General features: G+C 52.7%; 1 protein-coding gene across 2 annotated transcripts in view; it reads left to right on the top strand.

Moving 5' to 3' along the window:
• NID1 (nidogen 1) overlaps positions 1-15,826 on the top strand; it is a 72,692-nt gene that overhangs the window by 22,415 nt on the left and 34,451 nt on the right. For both annotated transcript variants that reach the window (XM_081124224.1, XM_081124223.1), the window contains exons 4-9: positions 258-625; positions 3,513-3,662; positions 6,929-7,180; positions 9,262-9,462; positions 11,747-11,992; positions 13,537-13,680. In XM_081124224.1, the coding sequence (XP_080980350.1) occupies positions 258-625; positions 3,513-3,662; positions 6,929-7,180; positions 9,262-9,462; positions 11,747-11,992; positions 13,537-13,680 (1,361 nt within the window). The remainder of the gene's footprint in view (positions 1-257; positions 626-3,512; positions 3,663-6,928; positions 7,181-9,261; positions 9,463-11,746; positions 11,993-13,536; positions 13,681-15,826) is intronic.

Below are 15,826 nucleotides of genomic sequence, written 5' to 3'. Positions count from 1 at the left end.
AATCGCATTGTAAGGCCTGGCAGTGTCCCTGGAGAGCACCTCTTCAAAGGCAGAAGGTCAGTCTCTGCTGGTCTGTGTCCATTTGGATGCAGCCTCACCGAATGGCCTTGATAGCTTTAGCTCTGCGATGACCACGCATGACCCCATCTGCTCGCCCACCCTCCAGCCCAGCTGCATCGCAGACTGACACCGATCCGCAGGGCTCCTGCTTCTGGGTAGTGGGGGCCTGTTTCCAAGAAGCCTGTCCTTTCTCCTAGGAGCAGCAACTCTGGGCAGCAGGGCGTCTGGGTGTTTGAGATTGGGAGTCCAGACACAGCCAGTGGCGTGGTGTCCTCGGACGTTAGCCTGGGACTCGACGATGAAGAGTATGATGATGAAGATTATGACTCCGTGCCAAGTCTGGGCCCAGAGGATGTGGGCACCACTCCCTTCCCCTCTGAGGCCCCGAGAAGGGGAGACGCTGGCCCGCACAGCAGGCACAGAGCCTCCCCCCGCCGCCTGGCCACCGACAGACCCGCCGGGCCTTCCACTGAGAGGACCAGGTCTTTCCAGTTGCCCGGGGAGAGGTTCCCCCAGCAGCACCCGCAGGTCATAGACGTGGATGAAGTTGAGGAAACGGAAGTTGGTAAGGCTGCTGCAGCGCAGCTGGTACACCCTTAGACACCTGGGTTTCCAGACAGGGCAGGTGCTGGAGGGGTGCCCGCCGTGTGCTTTCTGTGGTGGGGTGTGAGGACGAGCGCTGGGCGGCGGGCGGAGCTGGTGCGGGGCATCCAGACAGGCCCGCACCTTCGAGGCCTCCAGACCTCGTTGGGGATTAGGGCCGTGGTTATGGAGACTGCGGAGAGTGGCCTCTTTCAAGTTCCTTATTATTCCCTTTTGTCTGTTTCAAGGAGAAAAGTGCTTTAGAATTATTTTGAAAGTCAAATTTCTTATTTGTGATTTTTGAGATCAGAAGTATACTCACCCACCTGAGAAAACATTTCAGAAGGCCCTTTGGCTGCTGACGCAGTGGGTCTTTGACATCCGCTTCCTCTTGGTTTTGGAACGAGAACAGCTGATTATTTTTCCTCCCAGCTCCTGTAAGCTTCAGAGTCACTTTGTGAAGATTTTAAAATACAGAATAAGTAGGTCTCCTGTTTTAGTGCAGTATCTTCTAGTCAACTGCATTACATCAGGTTTTTGCTACATTTTGAGGGGAAGCCAGCATGCTTTGCTTCGGCTTATAAAAGACATTCAAACTAAACTGTGTTCATTAATTTTTGCTCTTCAGATTGACCTGTAACCCATTGAAACTCATATAAATAGGATAGTCCAAGCCTTTAAATGATGTTTATTATAACATTATAATGATGAGAGAGCCTACGTCATTCCACAGTCGCTCCCTTTTATTTCTTCTTACTTGTTTTACTGTGTCTCCTAATGATAGCCATACATGTTTGTTCTTGAGTATCCCAATGAGTGGACAAGATCTGGTGGCCAGAGGTAGTGCGCCTCCTTCCTTCCGAGGCTCAGAAGTGGAGACAGTGCTCGTTAGTCACATGACAACGAACGACACGGGTCCGCGTCTCAGGGCTTCCTGCACACTGTATCCTGGGTTTCCTGGGGTGATGCTGACATCCCTCAGAGCATGCCGCTATGCTCTTGCAGCTGGGTTTCAGAGGGATCTGCCCAGATGTGTTGGGTTGTTTACTGCAGATGTTGAGATTTGAGCTTTCACCCTTATCTAGGAGTCTCGGAAATTCTCCTTTGTGAAGTCATTGCCTTGAAATGCTATCATCTCTGGCCCCAGCAACATGTGCATTGCTTGGCACTAGTAAAAGCCTAGATTTGAACCCAACATGTGTCTAAAACATATTTTTCTGTCCATCTATCCCAGTTATTTCACTGTTTTTATTAGAAGAGTCAGTCTTCGGCGGCCAGCAGTGCATTCCTGGGGTTATTTGAATAGTTACCCACAGAGATGCAGGCCACAGGGACCCACTGGGAGCTGGGCCCACAGCTGGAGCTAAGCAATCTGTAGTGTCACATGTGTTCAGCTTGGGGTCCAAGTGTTCCCAACTCCACACTCCACCTCTACACACACTGGAAGTTCCCTCTGGGCGTGTAGGGCTAATGGAACCTTCCTGGGTGAAACTTGGCTTTTATCTTCATCCCTAACAGTCAGCTACAAACTGGATCACTCTCTGCTCTCAAGTTCACCCCTCTTGTCCTTTTGAGCTCCATTCCAAATTAATTTTCTCTGTATAATGAGTTGGTTCTTAATTCCAATAAACTGAACCCGGGAGGTAGACGTTTGAGATAGGTAGAGACTCTTTTTGTTTCTTGAGTGAAAGGAATTGAGGAATTATTTCTAATCAGCTTTTGAGTGTAAGAGCTTCTGAGTTACGCCCCGGGGAGAAGAGGCAAAAAAGTTCCAAAATGCTTTAAAGTCATTAAAATGGCAAATTTAAAAAACAGTAAAAGAATATTTTAAGGTCCCTTCAAAATGTGGAGCTGACCTTTCTGACTGCACCAGGCGGACGCCAGACTGACTGACAGTGGCGCAGGGGCCCGAGCAGATGAGATCAGAGTGCCTTTTGGTGGTTCACCCCTGGGTGGGTGGCTGCTTCCAGCCGCAGCCCCGCGGGGGGGGGGGGGCCGCCCCCTCCCCTCCCCTCCCCCCTCCCCTCCCCCCCTCCCCTCCCCCCTCCCCCCTCCCCTCCCCCCCTCCCCTCCCCCCCTCCTCCCCTCCCCTCCCCTCCCCCCTCCCCTCCCCTCCCCTCCCCTCCCCCTCCCCTCCCCTCCCCTGCCCTCCCCCCTCCCCTCCCCTCCCCTCCTCTGCCCCCCTCCCCTCCCCTCCCCTCCCCTCCTCCCCTCCCCTCCCCTCCCCTCCTCCCCTCCCCCCTCCCCTCCCCTCCCCTGCCCTCCTCCCCTCCCCTCCCCTGCCCTCCCCCCCTCCCCTCCCCTCCCCTGCCCTCCTCCCCTCCCCTCCTCCCCTCCCCCCCTCCCCTCCCCCCCTCCCCTCCCCTCCCCTGCCCTCCTCCCCTCCCCTCCCCTCCCCTCCCCTCCCCTCCCCTCCCCTCCCCTCCTCCCCTCCTCCCCTCCCCCCCTGCCCTCCCCCCTCCCCTCCCCTCCCCTCCCCTCCCCCCTCCCCTCCCCTCCCCTGCCCTCCCCCCTCCCCTCCCCTCCCCTCCTCTGCCCCCCTCCCCTCCCCTCCCCTCCCCTCCTCCCCTCCCCTCCCCTCCCCTCCTCCCCTCCCCCCTCCCCTCCCCTCCCCTGCCCTCCTCCCCTCCCCTCCCCTGCCCTCCCCCCCTCCCCTCCCCTCCCCTGCCCTCCTCCCCTCCCCTCCTCCCCTCCCCCCCTCCCCTCCCCCCCTCCCCTCCCCTCCCCTGCCCTCCTCCCCTCCCCTCCCCTCCCCTCCCCTCCTCCCCTCCTCCCCTCCCCCCCTGCCCTCCCCCCTCCCCTCCCCAGCGGCGCCCGGCCCGCGGGCCGGAGCTGCGGGCCGCGCTCACCGCGCTGTGTTCTCCCCGCAGTCTTCAGCTACAACACGGACTCGCGCCCCACGTGCGCCACCAGCCGACACCAGTGCTCGGTGCACGCCGAGTGCAGGGACTTCGCCACCGGCTTCTGCTGCAGCTGCGTCGCGGGCTACACGGGGAACGGCCGGCAGTGCGTGGCCGAAGGTCTCTGCTCCTCTGCGTCGGCAGGGGGCGGGGGGGGGCAGGCGGTTCCCCAGCTCGATTGGAAATGTTGCCGTCAGCCGGGTCGGACGGGGGCTGGCCTTGAACCCCGCGCCCCGTTTCCCCGCGCTGCCGAGAGGGCCCCTGTCCCTGCCGCGGGGACGGGACGCCGGCCACCCCCCGGGCCACCCCCAGGGCCGCCTGCAGGGCCACCCCCCGGGCCACCCCCAGGGCCGCCTGCAGGGCCACCCCCCGGGCCACCCCCCAGGCCACCCCCAGGGCCACCCCCAGGGCCGCCTGCAGGGCCACCCCCCAGGCCACCCCCAGGGCCGCCTGCAGGGCCACCCCCCGGGCCGCCTGCAGGGCCACCCCCAGGGCCGCCTGCAGGGCCACCCCCAGGGCCGCCTGCAGGGCCACCCCCAGGGCCACCCCCCAGGCCACCCCCAGGGCCGCCTGCACGGACGGGGCTGGCCGGGTGCAGTGGCGCGGCCCGGACCGGGGATTGTGGGTGCCGCTCGTTCCCCGTCGCCTTCACCCCTCGGAGCTGGCGCAGGTTCGGACCCGACGTCCACGGGTTAAACCCCGGAGCTGGCGAGGCCCGTTCCGGCCCCATCCCCGGGGCCGCCCTTCCCACGCCCCCACCGGCCCCCGGTACTGGCCGGGCACAGGGTGACCACAGGTCCTGCGGGCGAGCCCCAGATGGGACGCAGCTGTGGCGTGTCCCCCGCGCTCTGCTCCCGGGGCCCCGCTCAGGGTCACGAAAGGCTGGAGGCTCCAGATAACAGTTTACTCAGCAGGAGCCCTGGGGGGGGGGTAAACTCCAACGAAAACAAAAGCCACAGAAACACTGCCATAGTGAACATTCTGGTTCCTGCAGATGCCAGATTACCTCACTTGTCACTGGCCATTTTCCTGGTGTTTAGTGAGGAAACTCAATTGCTGCTCAAAATTTGACTAAAGTAAAACTTGGAAGAATTTTTCTGTTTTTCAGATCCCCTGCCATCGCTATAGTTAAAAGTTTTTTAATTTTCTAAAAAAAAAAGCTGCTTTCTGGTGCACAATTAGATAAAGTGAGTTTTGTTAAATAACAACTTTGGAAGTGAAAGAAAATTTTGTATACTTCATTTGGGGAGATGTTTTTAACTTCTATAAATGTGTTTTCTGTTGTTTTTACAAATCGCACCACCCAGGGGTGGTATGCCTGAGCTTTGTTTTGGGCTTGGCTTTTGTACCCTGGGGGAAGCTTCCAGAATGCACAGTGAAAGCCTCTCCTCAGGGCCGTCCCGGAGGCTCTCCCGTGCCAAGCGTCAGAGCTGGGAGTGCTGAGCAGTGCACTTGGCTGCAGGCTCAGATATGACAGGCCGTCGGCCCACATTTTAACATTACATACACGCCCAGCAAGAGTCTGGTGGTTTAAACATTTGTTGGATTCTTGCAACATTTGATACATTTTTTTAGCTCAAAGTTTGGTGGAAAAAAGTTGATTTCCTTACCTTGGTTTTCCTGCCTGTTGCTGTGATTGTCTGGGGATGTGTTTCTTCAATGTTAGTCTTCTAATGTCACAGCGTCCCCAGTCCTGACAACCTGTGCAGAAGTGCTGTCTGTCCAGGGCTGTTCAGCAGCTTTCCTGAGGACACACTTTGCACAGAAAATTGCAGAGGTGGAGCGAGGGAGTGGATGTGAAAGCCCTGTCCCTAGTAATTTTTAATCTAGGAAGAAAACCAGACCGGTACAATCAACAATTGATGAAGTTAATCAATTCCAAATCTATACCTGAACAGTCCAAGGTGACCAATTTACCTCTTCAGTTTTTATAAAGATAAAATGAACACACTTGTTTAAAGTAGACAATTTGGTGGGCTTTAGTATATTCACTAAGTTGTATAACTCTCACCAGTACCTAGCTTTAGAACATCTTCATCACTCCAGAAAGAACTCTACCCATTAGCAGTGCTCTTGATCCCCTCAAGCCCCCCAGTCCCAGGCAGCTTTCTGTCAGTGTGATTTCCCTGTTCTGGAGGTTTCATATGAATGGAACCATACAACATGTGACCTTTTGTGTTCGGCTTCTTTCACTCAGCATAGTGTTTTCAAGGTTCACACATGTGTTAGCATGTGTCAGTGCTTTGTTCCTTTTTTCTAGCCAGATAATATTCCATTGCACAGAGAGGCCACACTTTGTTATTTGGGTGGCTCCTATCTTGGCCATTAGGAATAATGGGGCTAGGAAGGCTCGTGTACACATCTTTATGTGTACATGTTTTCTGTCCTCTTGGGTACACGTTAGGAGGTGGAATTGCTGAGGATCCACAATGAAATCTTACTCTTAAAGAGCAGACTCATGTGTGATGGAGGTCAAATGGTAACCTTCAGTTTTCTTATTTAAGTACAAGAACTTAATTTTTTTAGAGCTTCTCTTCATTAAACAATAACAAATATATGCAAGTTATAAATATTCAAACATTATAAAGACATAGAGTGTAGGAAATGAAAGTCCACCGTATCTCCCCGAGTTAACCACTGTGGGCAGTTTGTGTACATCTCTTCAGATATTTCCCCCTAGGGAGATGCTGACATTTTTTGTTAATGTAACTTTTAAAACAAAAACAATACCCCGGATACACTATTTGGCAGTTTATGAAGAAAGCTTTTAAATTTGCGGCAGGTCTCACATCTGTCCCAGTTGTCCGAGTGGAACAATCAACACATCCCCCTCCACAAGGGGGTCCTGGGTGGGTGGGCATGTGCGTGGCTGTGACGTCTGCCCACAAGGCCCGCGTGCGGGCGTGGGCTGCAGTGAGCTCCAGGGCCAGGCTGGCGGCTGAGCTGGGAACCGGGCTGTATTTCAGCCAGAGATGCTCGGTAAGGTGTCAGCAGTCAGGCCACCGACGGCTGATTCCCAGGCATACAGTTCAGCCTTTCTGTTCCAGTGAAATGACTCATTCTGTTCCCTGCCTCTCAAAAGTGACCAATTTCATGGTCATGTAACTCTAGGTCACCCGTGACACTGTTCCTCCCGTAGTTCCTCTGTCACTCAGTTCCCATGGGAGCCCGTCCTGCTCCCCGTCATCAGTCAGCCTGGGGGGCAGGCAGGGCCGAGTTCCTTGGGCCACAGACTCAGGTGTCGGCGCTGTCTTGGAAAGAGCAAGGACTTTCGCTGACCCCACAGCCCCTGACCCCAGTGCTGTTCCCCTCTTTGCTTACAGGGATGGGTCCTGCCAGACATGTTGTTCTTTTGTGAAAAGCTGGCTTCTCTGTTTGTCGCTCAGGTTCCCCCCAGCGAGTTAACGGCAAGGTGAAGGGAAGGGTCTTTGTGGGGAGCAGCCCAGTCCCCGTCGTGTTTGAGAACACCGACCTGCACTCCTACGTGGTGATGAACCACGGGCGCTCCTACACGGCCATCAGCACCATCCCGGAGGCCGTGGGCTATTCCCTGCTCCCTCTGGCCCCCGTGGGCGGCATCATCGGATGGATGTTTGCGGTGGAGCAGGATGGATTCCGGAACGGGTTCAGCATCACAGGTATCACAGCACATGTTAAAGTCAGTGGGCACGGGGTGGGGTGGGGGTGGGGGCCTGGGGATGAACAGAAAGGGAACGCCACGTCTGCGGACAACTTACTAAGCATTTTGTGGCTCTGGGAATAAGATGTTGTGGTAAGATTGCCAGTATTGTTTCATTAACATATATTCACTAAGACAATAGAATTGCATCTGGACCAGGGACTCAGAAATCTCCGCAGGGCAGGTGATGCCACCTCAGCGCCTCATGACCCCAAGTGTGGGGCTCACTGACCCTTGTCCTGCTAATTTAGCTGCCTCCACACCCAAACCACTGACACTGGTCCTTGATATGTCCTCAGTCTCGCTCGGAGGAAAGGAGCCTGTCATCTCCAGCTGGCAAACAGTCCTCACAAGACTCAGGACACCTAAGTCTCCTTGGAGCTCCATAGACACTGGCCCTGCCAGGGAAAGGTGTCGCTAGCAGACATGTGGGGGCAGATGGCTGGGGGGACATTCCGAGTGCACTGGTGCCTCTCCTTGCTCTGCCCACCCGCGTGTGCTGGAGGCCTTTCCTGGAAAGGCACAGGTGGCAGAGCCTTCGTCCCTCACCTCTGGCCGTGTCCAGGACCTGGAGCCTGCTGTCTGGGGCACAGGTCCGTAGCTGCTGCCCCCGACTGCCTCTCCCCACCCTCCGCCCACCACCCAGCCTCGCTAGAGCCTCGGCCATGGCTTGGTTGTGGACACACTGCTGAAAGCAGGGTCTCTGGGCTTTATACCAGGACGCTCTAAAGTCACAGGGCATAGCCGCCAACTTCCAGAAGTGTGGCCATTTTTAGAAAGGAGAGCCTTTATATTTGAGAAGAGGTGAATCTACCCATCAGATAGCTAACCTGTGGCCTAAGGTTTTTTCTCCGTTCCTCAGGCACATAGATCCTGAGTGTTATAATCATGTTCACATTCTTTTGCTTGTAGACGTCGTCAAGCTTTACGGTCAGACCCACAGACCCTACTCCTCCCCCGCATATCTTTCCCTGGGTGATGCTTTGTAACATGCGCCCACTTCAGCGGGGCTAGGGAGTCTTTACAAACTCCCCACAGCAGCAGATCTTTGTTGCTAGCGTGGTTCACTTCCCCAGCACCTGTGCTGTCAGCTGGACGTCAGCCTGGAGGCTGGATATTACAAAGCAGGAGTTGTCAACTTTTTCTGCAAAGGGCCAGAGAGTAAATAGTTTCAGCTTTGCCTAAATATTTTAGGCTATATGGTCTCTTGCGACTCAACTCTATCATTGTAGAGAGAATATAACCATAGATAATACGTAAGGGAATGAGCGTGACCATGTTCTAATAAAACTTTATTAATGGGCACTGAAATTTAAATGCTATGTACTTTTCACATTTCATGAAATATTCTTGTGACTTAAAAAAATTTACAGATGTAAAGACCATTCTTAGCTTAAGGGCTGCCAGTGGATTTAGCCTGAGGGCCACAGCGTGCCAGCCCTGCCTCAGTGGGAGTATGTGCGTGTGGGAAAGGGGGAAGCTGAAGGGGAAGTGCTTTTCCTGCCTGTCTGGGGCTGCTGCCCTGCACACACCCTGGGCAGTTCTGAGTCAATCCCAGTGTGCGCTCTGGTGGTTTCTGGTTTGCCCTGGAGAAGCCCCCATCCTGATCAGGACTTAGCAGACATCTGGGAGCACTTGACACCTAGCAGAGCACTGTCTAACGTACTTCATTCATCTCATTTCCACAAGATAGATCGCAACCCTTTTATCATCAGGAACTGGAGGCTCAGTGGGCTCAGTTCACCCATCCAGAAGCTAGCACAGTTGGGTGTAAAATCCTGGTCGTCTGCTTTTTCCAGCACAACCCCTGAGCCAACCCATCTTGATGCTGGTTTGTGGCTGGGAAACAGCCTCTCTCAGTTGGGCCACATGGATGTCCCAGCTCTGCCCTCAGATGTCATCAGCCCCATTTCTACCAACCGAACTAAAGCACCTCCAGAAGAGGTGCTACCCCATGGCCCTTGACCAGCACTGTGCACCTAGGGCAGGCACAGAGGCGGCTTTCCTGATGGCAAAGTGAAGGATGACCTTGCTTTCCAGGGGGCGAGTTCACCCGCCAGGCTGAGGTGACCTTTGTGGGGCACCCGGGCAAGCTGGTCATCAAGCAGCGGTTCAACGGCATCGATGAGCACGGACACCTGACCATCGACACGGAGCTGGAAGGCCGTGTGCCGCAGATCCGGGTCGGCTCCTCGGTGCACATCGAGCCCTACACGGAGCTCTACCACTACTCCCGCGATGGTGAGGGGACAGCCTGGTGCCTGCACGGCTCCTGGCCACCACTGTAACAGCCGAGCTGCTGCAGTCTCCTGGGCCGCAGAGGGAAACACTGGGCGATACCTAGTAATACCACCTCTCTCCCAATGACAGACACAGTTCACACTCACTCCAGAGAATTTAGGACAAAAAGAAAATAAGCATAACTTAGAGTCACAAAACCAGGCTATAACTCTTATTAAATTTACATGTATTTCCTTTCAGCCTTTTCCCTAGTATATATAAAACATCCCAATATATGTACCCATATATATACAATATCCCAGCAGAAATAGCTCAACATATTATATAATTTTATTGTGCTATACATCTATATGTAGTTTTTACCTACTTTAAATATCAATTTACAGCAAAATTGAAAGTAATGCAATTTCCACATACCACTTACCCACTTCACCGGTTGTTAATATTTTGCCACATGTATCATTCTCTCTCCCATATACACATACACACACACACACACACACACATATATATATACATACAGATTGTAAGTTGTAGACATCGTAACCCTTTATCCTGTAAAAATGTCATGTGTTTTCCTAAGAATAAGAACATTCTCTTACATGGTCGCAGTACCATGATCAGAATCAGGATATTTAACACTGATGCAATATTACTGTATAATCTACAATCAGGTATATAGTCTTTCTTTAAATAAAATTGCAATCATATCACATTATTATATTTTCACTTTTCCAGTTAATATCAAATCATGAGTATTTTATGGTTTTATTAAGGTTTTGAAAACACTGTTTAATGAATCTTTATGGTTCTATTATATGACTTAATTTAAAACATCCTGTTTTCTAAAGCTTGGTTATTTCCAATTTTCCCTTGTCATAATGAGTTGAAAATGACCATCTTCATCATAAATAACTGACCAAATTTCTGATTCTTTTCTAAGACTCAATGCCTAGAAATAGAAGTACTGAGTCAAACAACAAGAACTTTTTCAAGGCTCTTGTTAAGCTGCCATCCAGAAAGGTGGTACTAGTCACTAAGGCTCTGTGGCTTGATGGGCTCTCCTGGGGGTGAGGTGGGTGCCTAGGAGGTGGAATGAGCAGCAGGACCCACTTGCGGTTCTCTGCAGTCAGATGGTGTTTCTGGCAGCCCAGCATGTGGTAGCTGGACGAGAAACAGCTTATACTAATCTTTTATTTATTCTCTGGCTTTATTTTGAACTACAGCACAGCACACAAACATAAAGAGTCTTTTATACTTTTTTTTTTTTAAATAGGAAGTGGAGAGTTTTGTGGTGGGGTGAAAGCAGGCTGTCTTCTGAGTGGGAAAGTCTCTCTCTCCTCTATTGAGGTTTGCTCCCAGCACTTAGTAACTTGTCAGAAATTGGCTACTGAAATCCATTTAATGTTTTAAAATATCAGTGAACTGCTTAATCTAGGGTTATACATAGCAACCACTATTTATTGAATCCTAAATGAGATCATTTCTATAAAGCAATGAGCACTGTGCTAGTCACATGGTAAATGCTTCATAAGTGGTAGGTGATCTGAGTAGTATTCGCCTGCTCATTTCCAGAAGTTTTACCTACCTTATCTCATCCTCTCCCAAGCCATGCTCTAAAAGAAACAGGCTAAAGAAGTTAGTGACTGGCCTGTGTTCACACAGGTGGTGAGTGATGGTGCAAGGTGTGAGTTCAGATGTATCTCCTTCCAAGAGTGTGCTCTTTCCACTAGACCTTAATCTTTAGGTTGCTTCTGGGCAGCTTAGGAACTTGATGGGAAAAAGCAACACATATTACTGATGCAAATAATACCAATAATAGTATGGGAAATCTAGGTAGCAGAAGGAGTCTCCATGTAGAAATAAATGGTCTTATTTACCTGCTCCACCTGCTGTCTCCTGTGGAAGCCGTGAGGCCAGGGATCCCGCTGATAGTTCTGAGGCCTGGATGAAGCCTCTTGCATCCTTACGCTCCCTCCTTTCTCTCCCTGCCTCGTGTCCCTCTGCCCTCCTTTGTCCCCGCCTTGTGTCTCTCTGCCCTCCTTTGTCCCCCTGCCTCGTGTCCCTCTGCCCTCCTTTGTCCCCCTGCCTCGTGTCCCTCTGCCCTCCTTTGTCCCCCCGCCTCGTGTCCCTCTGCCCTCCTTTGTCCCCCTGCCTCATGTCCCTCTGCCCTTCTTTGTCCCCCTGCCTCGTGTCCCTCTGCCCTCCTTTGTCCCCCTGCCTCGTGTCCCTCTGCCCTCCTTTGTCCCCCTGCCTTGTTTCCCTCTGCCCTCTCGCATCCCAGTGATCACATCGTCCTCCACCCGGGAGTACACCGTGACAGAGCCCGAGCGGGATGGTGCTGCTCCCTCGAATGTCTACAGTTACCAGTGGCGCCAGACCATCACCTTCCAGGAGTGTGTCCACGATAGCTCCCGGCTCGCCCTGCCCAGCACCCAGCAGCTCTCGGTGGACAGTGTGTTTGTCCTGTACAACCAGGAGGAGAGGATCTTGCGATATGCTCTGAGCAACTCCATCGGGCCTGTGCGAGGTAAGAGACGGCAGCTCAGACTGGGCATCGTGTACCTGCACGTCTCTCTGTGCTCCGGGACATACTGTTTTTTGTCTCCTACTCATTAAGAGGAAAATTATGTGAAAATATCTAACAGAAAAAAACTGTCTTGTTACCTGTGGTTCTTAGAAAGCCCATCTGTTTGGCTAACCGAAGGCCTCATTACTGTTTGGGGTGAAGGGTGCTCACCTGTGACTTACCTTACAGAGAGGGCCATCCAGGGCGGCAGCTGGCTCTGGAAGGGCTTTTTAAACACTGTAATACTCAACCCCGAAAGGAACATGTGGTCAGGGCCTAAGGAAATCCAAATAAAAGCCGCCGAAATGCAGACAGCCTACAGCAACCTGCCCCATGCCGGCAAGTTGTGGGTGCTTATGGCTACGTGGAAGGAGCCTGCATTTGGGGGAGCTAGGGGGATCTCTGTGCTAGATTTCACGTGGTCCCAATCTTCAGGCCCCTGGGGTTTTGCGTATCTGGGGTCCAGGCAGTAAGGTCTTGCTCTTTGTCAGTGACTTTGGTTCTGCTGCCACACCCAGATCCCTTCTCCAGCTGATCAAGTCTGCCCTTGTCTAGCTCCACGGAGCAGGAGGGCACGTGTCTTCTCCTTCCTTTAGCAACTGTAGCTTAAGGCACCAGGGGTTGGCGCCTTTTTTGTGCAGTGGTCAGACGGTAGACACTGAGGCTTTGCCAGCCAGCCAGAGTCTGTCGCAGATCTCGGCACAGAAGCAGCCACTTACCGACGGCAAGCCAGTGGGTGTGCGGTTCCCCGGACACCTGCTTCACGACGGGGGCGGGGGGCCGGGGGGCCGGGGGGCCGGGGGGCCGGGGGCCTCACTTTGTCTTGGAGGCGGCTGGCCTCCCGCCAGGCACTCCTGCCGCAAACACTGTCACTGCGCGCCTGTCGGCCGTACGGTAACACTGTCGTAAAAAGAGGTAAACCGCGGAGCTCGCGCGGTCTGAGAGCAGAGTCGCGGGCCTAAGCCTCCGGAAGTCAGGGGGCGGCCGGAAGTCGGGGCGCCGCGCGGGGACGCAGTGAGTCTGGAGCGGAAGCGAGGCCTGCGCGCCTTCCCTTCCCGCTCGGACTTTCAGTGGAGAGAAAGCGGTGAACTAGTGGTGGTCTTAGGACAGTGAGCCTTTCTTCCAGGTGACACGGTTTTGTCCCAGATTTTGCTGGTTCCCTGTTTTGAAACAAGCGCGTGGGGAGCAGGAGGGCGGCGGTGCCACCACAGAGATCAGGATCGTCCCAACCCACGCGCGGCTTAGGCGTATTCACGGGGTTTGTAGTTCCCAGGAGTCTTCCTAATTTTACGATGTCCTCAGTGCCCTTCTTAGGCGTCGTGTTTGGTCTTTTACGGTCAATTCTGCGGTGGGAGCGCCCGCAGGTTGCTGCCCGGGCCCTGGCCCCAGGCCCACGGCCCACGGCCCACGGCCCAGGCTGGGCCACGGCCCCGCCTCCCTCTCCGTGGGTGGAGAAGCCTGCGAGCGTTTCTGAGGACTCACTGTCTTTGTCTCTGCCCTCGCAGAAGGCTCCCCGGACGCCCTGCAGAACCCTTGCTACATCGGCAGCCATGGGTGCGACACCAACGCGGCCTGTCGGCCGGGCCCCGGGACGCAGTTCACCTGCGAGTGCTCCATCGGCTTTCGAGGAGACGGACGCATCTGCCACGGTACAGCCTCGGCCCTGACGCGGGGCGGCGGGGGTCCGCGGGGGACGCGTCCACGCCCTGTAACCCAGACTGTGCCGGAGGGGCGAGGCTCCGAGATGAGCACTGGTGGCATGGCCTCTAGGGCCCCCGGGAATGTTAGGGGCGCTGCCCCTTTATGTTGATCAGATGCACTGCTCCAAGCCGCAGAGCAGAAAGTGTGAGGCCACACCCCACGCAGGTGCAAAGGGAAGCTAAGGTCAGGGCTGTTTATAACACGTGAAATATAAGGTTCCCAGGCACAGTTGCATGAGCCGCTTCACAGACACCATCTCAGTTAGTTCAGTAACTGTAATGAGATAGAGGCTTTCATTTCTGCCTTTTAAAAGTTATTTTAAATTATGGTAAAATACACATAATATAAAATTTACCATGTAAACATTTTTAAGCATACAGCTCAGCGGCATTAAGTACATTCACCCTGTTCAACCATCACCACCATCGATCTCCAGAACTCTCTTCATAAAGCTCTGTTCCCATTAAACAACTTCCCATCCCCTTGCCCCCAGCCTCTGGCAACCACCATTCTACTTGCTATGAGTTTGCCTATTCTAGGGACCTCATATTTGTGGAATCATATAGTTATTGTCTTTTTGGACTGGCTTATTTCACTTAGCATAATGTTCTCAAGGTTCATCTATGTTGCAGCATGTGTCAGAACTTTATTCATTTTTAAGGCTGAATGATATCCCTTTGTATGCATATACTACATTTTTAAATTTATCCGTCAGTGGACACATGAGTTGCTTCCATTCTTTGGCTATTGTGAATAATGCGAATATTTGCATGGCTGTGCAAATCTCTCTTTGAGTCCCTGCTTTCAGCACTTTCAGGTTTATGTGCAGAAGTGGAATTGCTGCATCCTGGGGTAATCGTGTGCTTGGTTTTCTGAGGAACCACCATACTGTTTTCCATAGCAGCTGCACCATTTTTCATTCCCATTAACTGTGCAAGGGCTGCACTTTTCTCAACATCCTCGCCAACACTTATTTTCTGTTTCTTTGATAGTGACCATCCTACTGGGTAGGAAATCCATTCCTCTTGTTATATTTGGGAAATTGAAGCTCGTTCAAGTGAACTCATGCCTCTCACTAGAGTCTCTGACTCCAGTGTGTATATTATGCTGTCTTCTCATTGAATTTATTTTATTACTTATAATTTAGTTTCAGATACTTTCACATAGACAGCCTGATATTTACATGTTTGTTGTTAAATTGTAATCTGCTACCAAGGGGAGCTTAGTTGACTCCAAACTCAATGAAGAGTATGAAAACTAGAGGCATCTACTGTGAGAAAGTCCGATTCTTTTTTTTTAAGATTTTTTTTTTTTCTTTAAATATATCTTTATTGATTTCAGAGAGAGGAAGGGAGAGGGAGGGAGAGAGACAGAAACATCAGTGATGAGAGTGTCATTGATCGGCTGCAGCCTGCAACCCGGACATGTGCCCTGATCGGGAATCGAACCCTGATCGCCTGGATCCCAGGTCGACGCTCAACTGCTGAGCCACACCCGGCCAGGCAAGAATGTCCGATTCTTTAAGCTGTTCTACCTCAGTCTGCACCAGAGGGCTCACTAATAAACGTGAGATGCCCGGAAGAAGTCTCCCCAATGAAATGAGGGGTGTACACATGTACATTTGAGCAGCCCCTGTGAATGACTGTGGTATGAGAATCTGAGCCCAGCAGCCTTGGAATGTGGGAACAGTGCCTTAGGTCTGGAATCCCAAGCCTCCAGTTAATGGCGAACTTAGCATGCTGGTTTAATGTGAAGGTTAGAAGACCCTGCTGTCTTGGGTGTTGCTGTGTTTGCGTCAGAGTGAAATGGGAATAGGTTGCACAGTTGTTTAGCCGGCTTACTCATAACTTTGTACGTGTGGGGGAATTCAATCTGAATCTCATCTGCCTTGTAACATATCACTGGGGAGGGGATAAATTCCTACTCATCTCAGATCAGAGTTCCCCAGTATTTCCCAAAAGAGCCTGATAGTCTTGAATGGTTGAATTTGCTCTGGGCAGTTTGAAGCAGCATAATACTGTGGTTGTGAAAGCAGAGCCCTCCCAGGGTTGAGAGGACAGGATGGACACCATGCAGGGGTGGGGCATCCCATTC

The sequence above is a fragment of the Miniopterus schreibersii genome (assembly GCF_964146895.1).
Source record: "Miniopterus schreibersii genome assembly, chromosome: 21".
In the NCBI taxonomy this organism is placed as follows: domain Eukaryota; kingdom Metazoa; phylum Chordata; class Mammalia; order Chiroptera; family Miniopteridae; genus Miniopterus; species Miniopterus schreibersii.
This window is presented reverse-complemented; position numbering and strand designations above follow the sequence as displayed.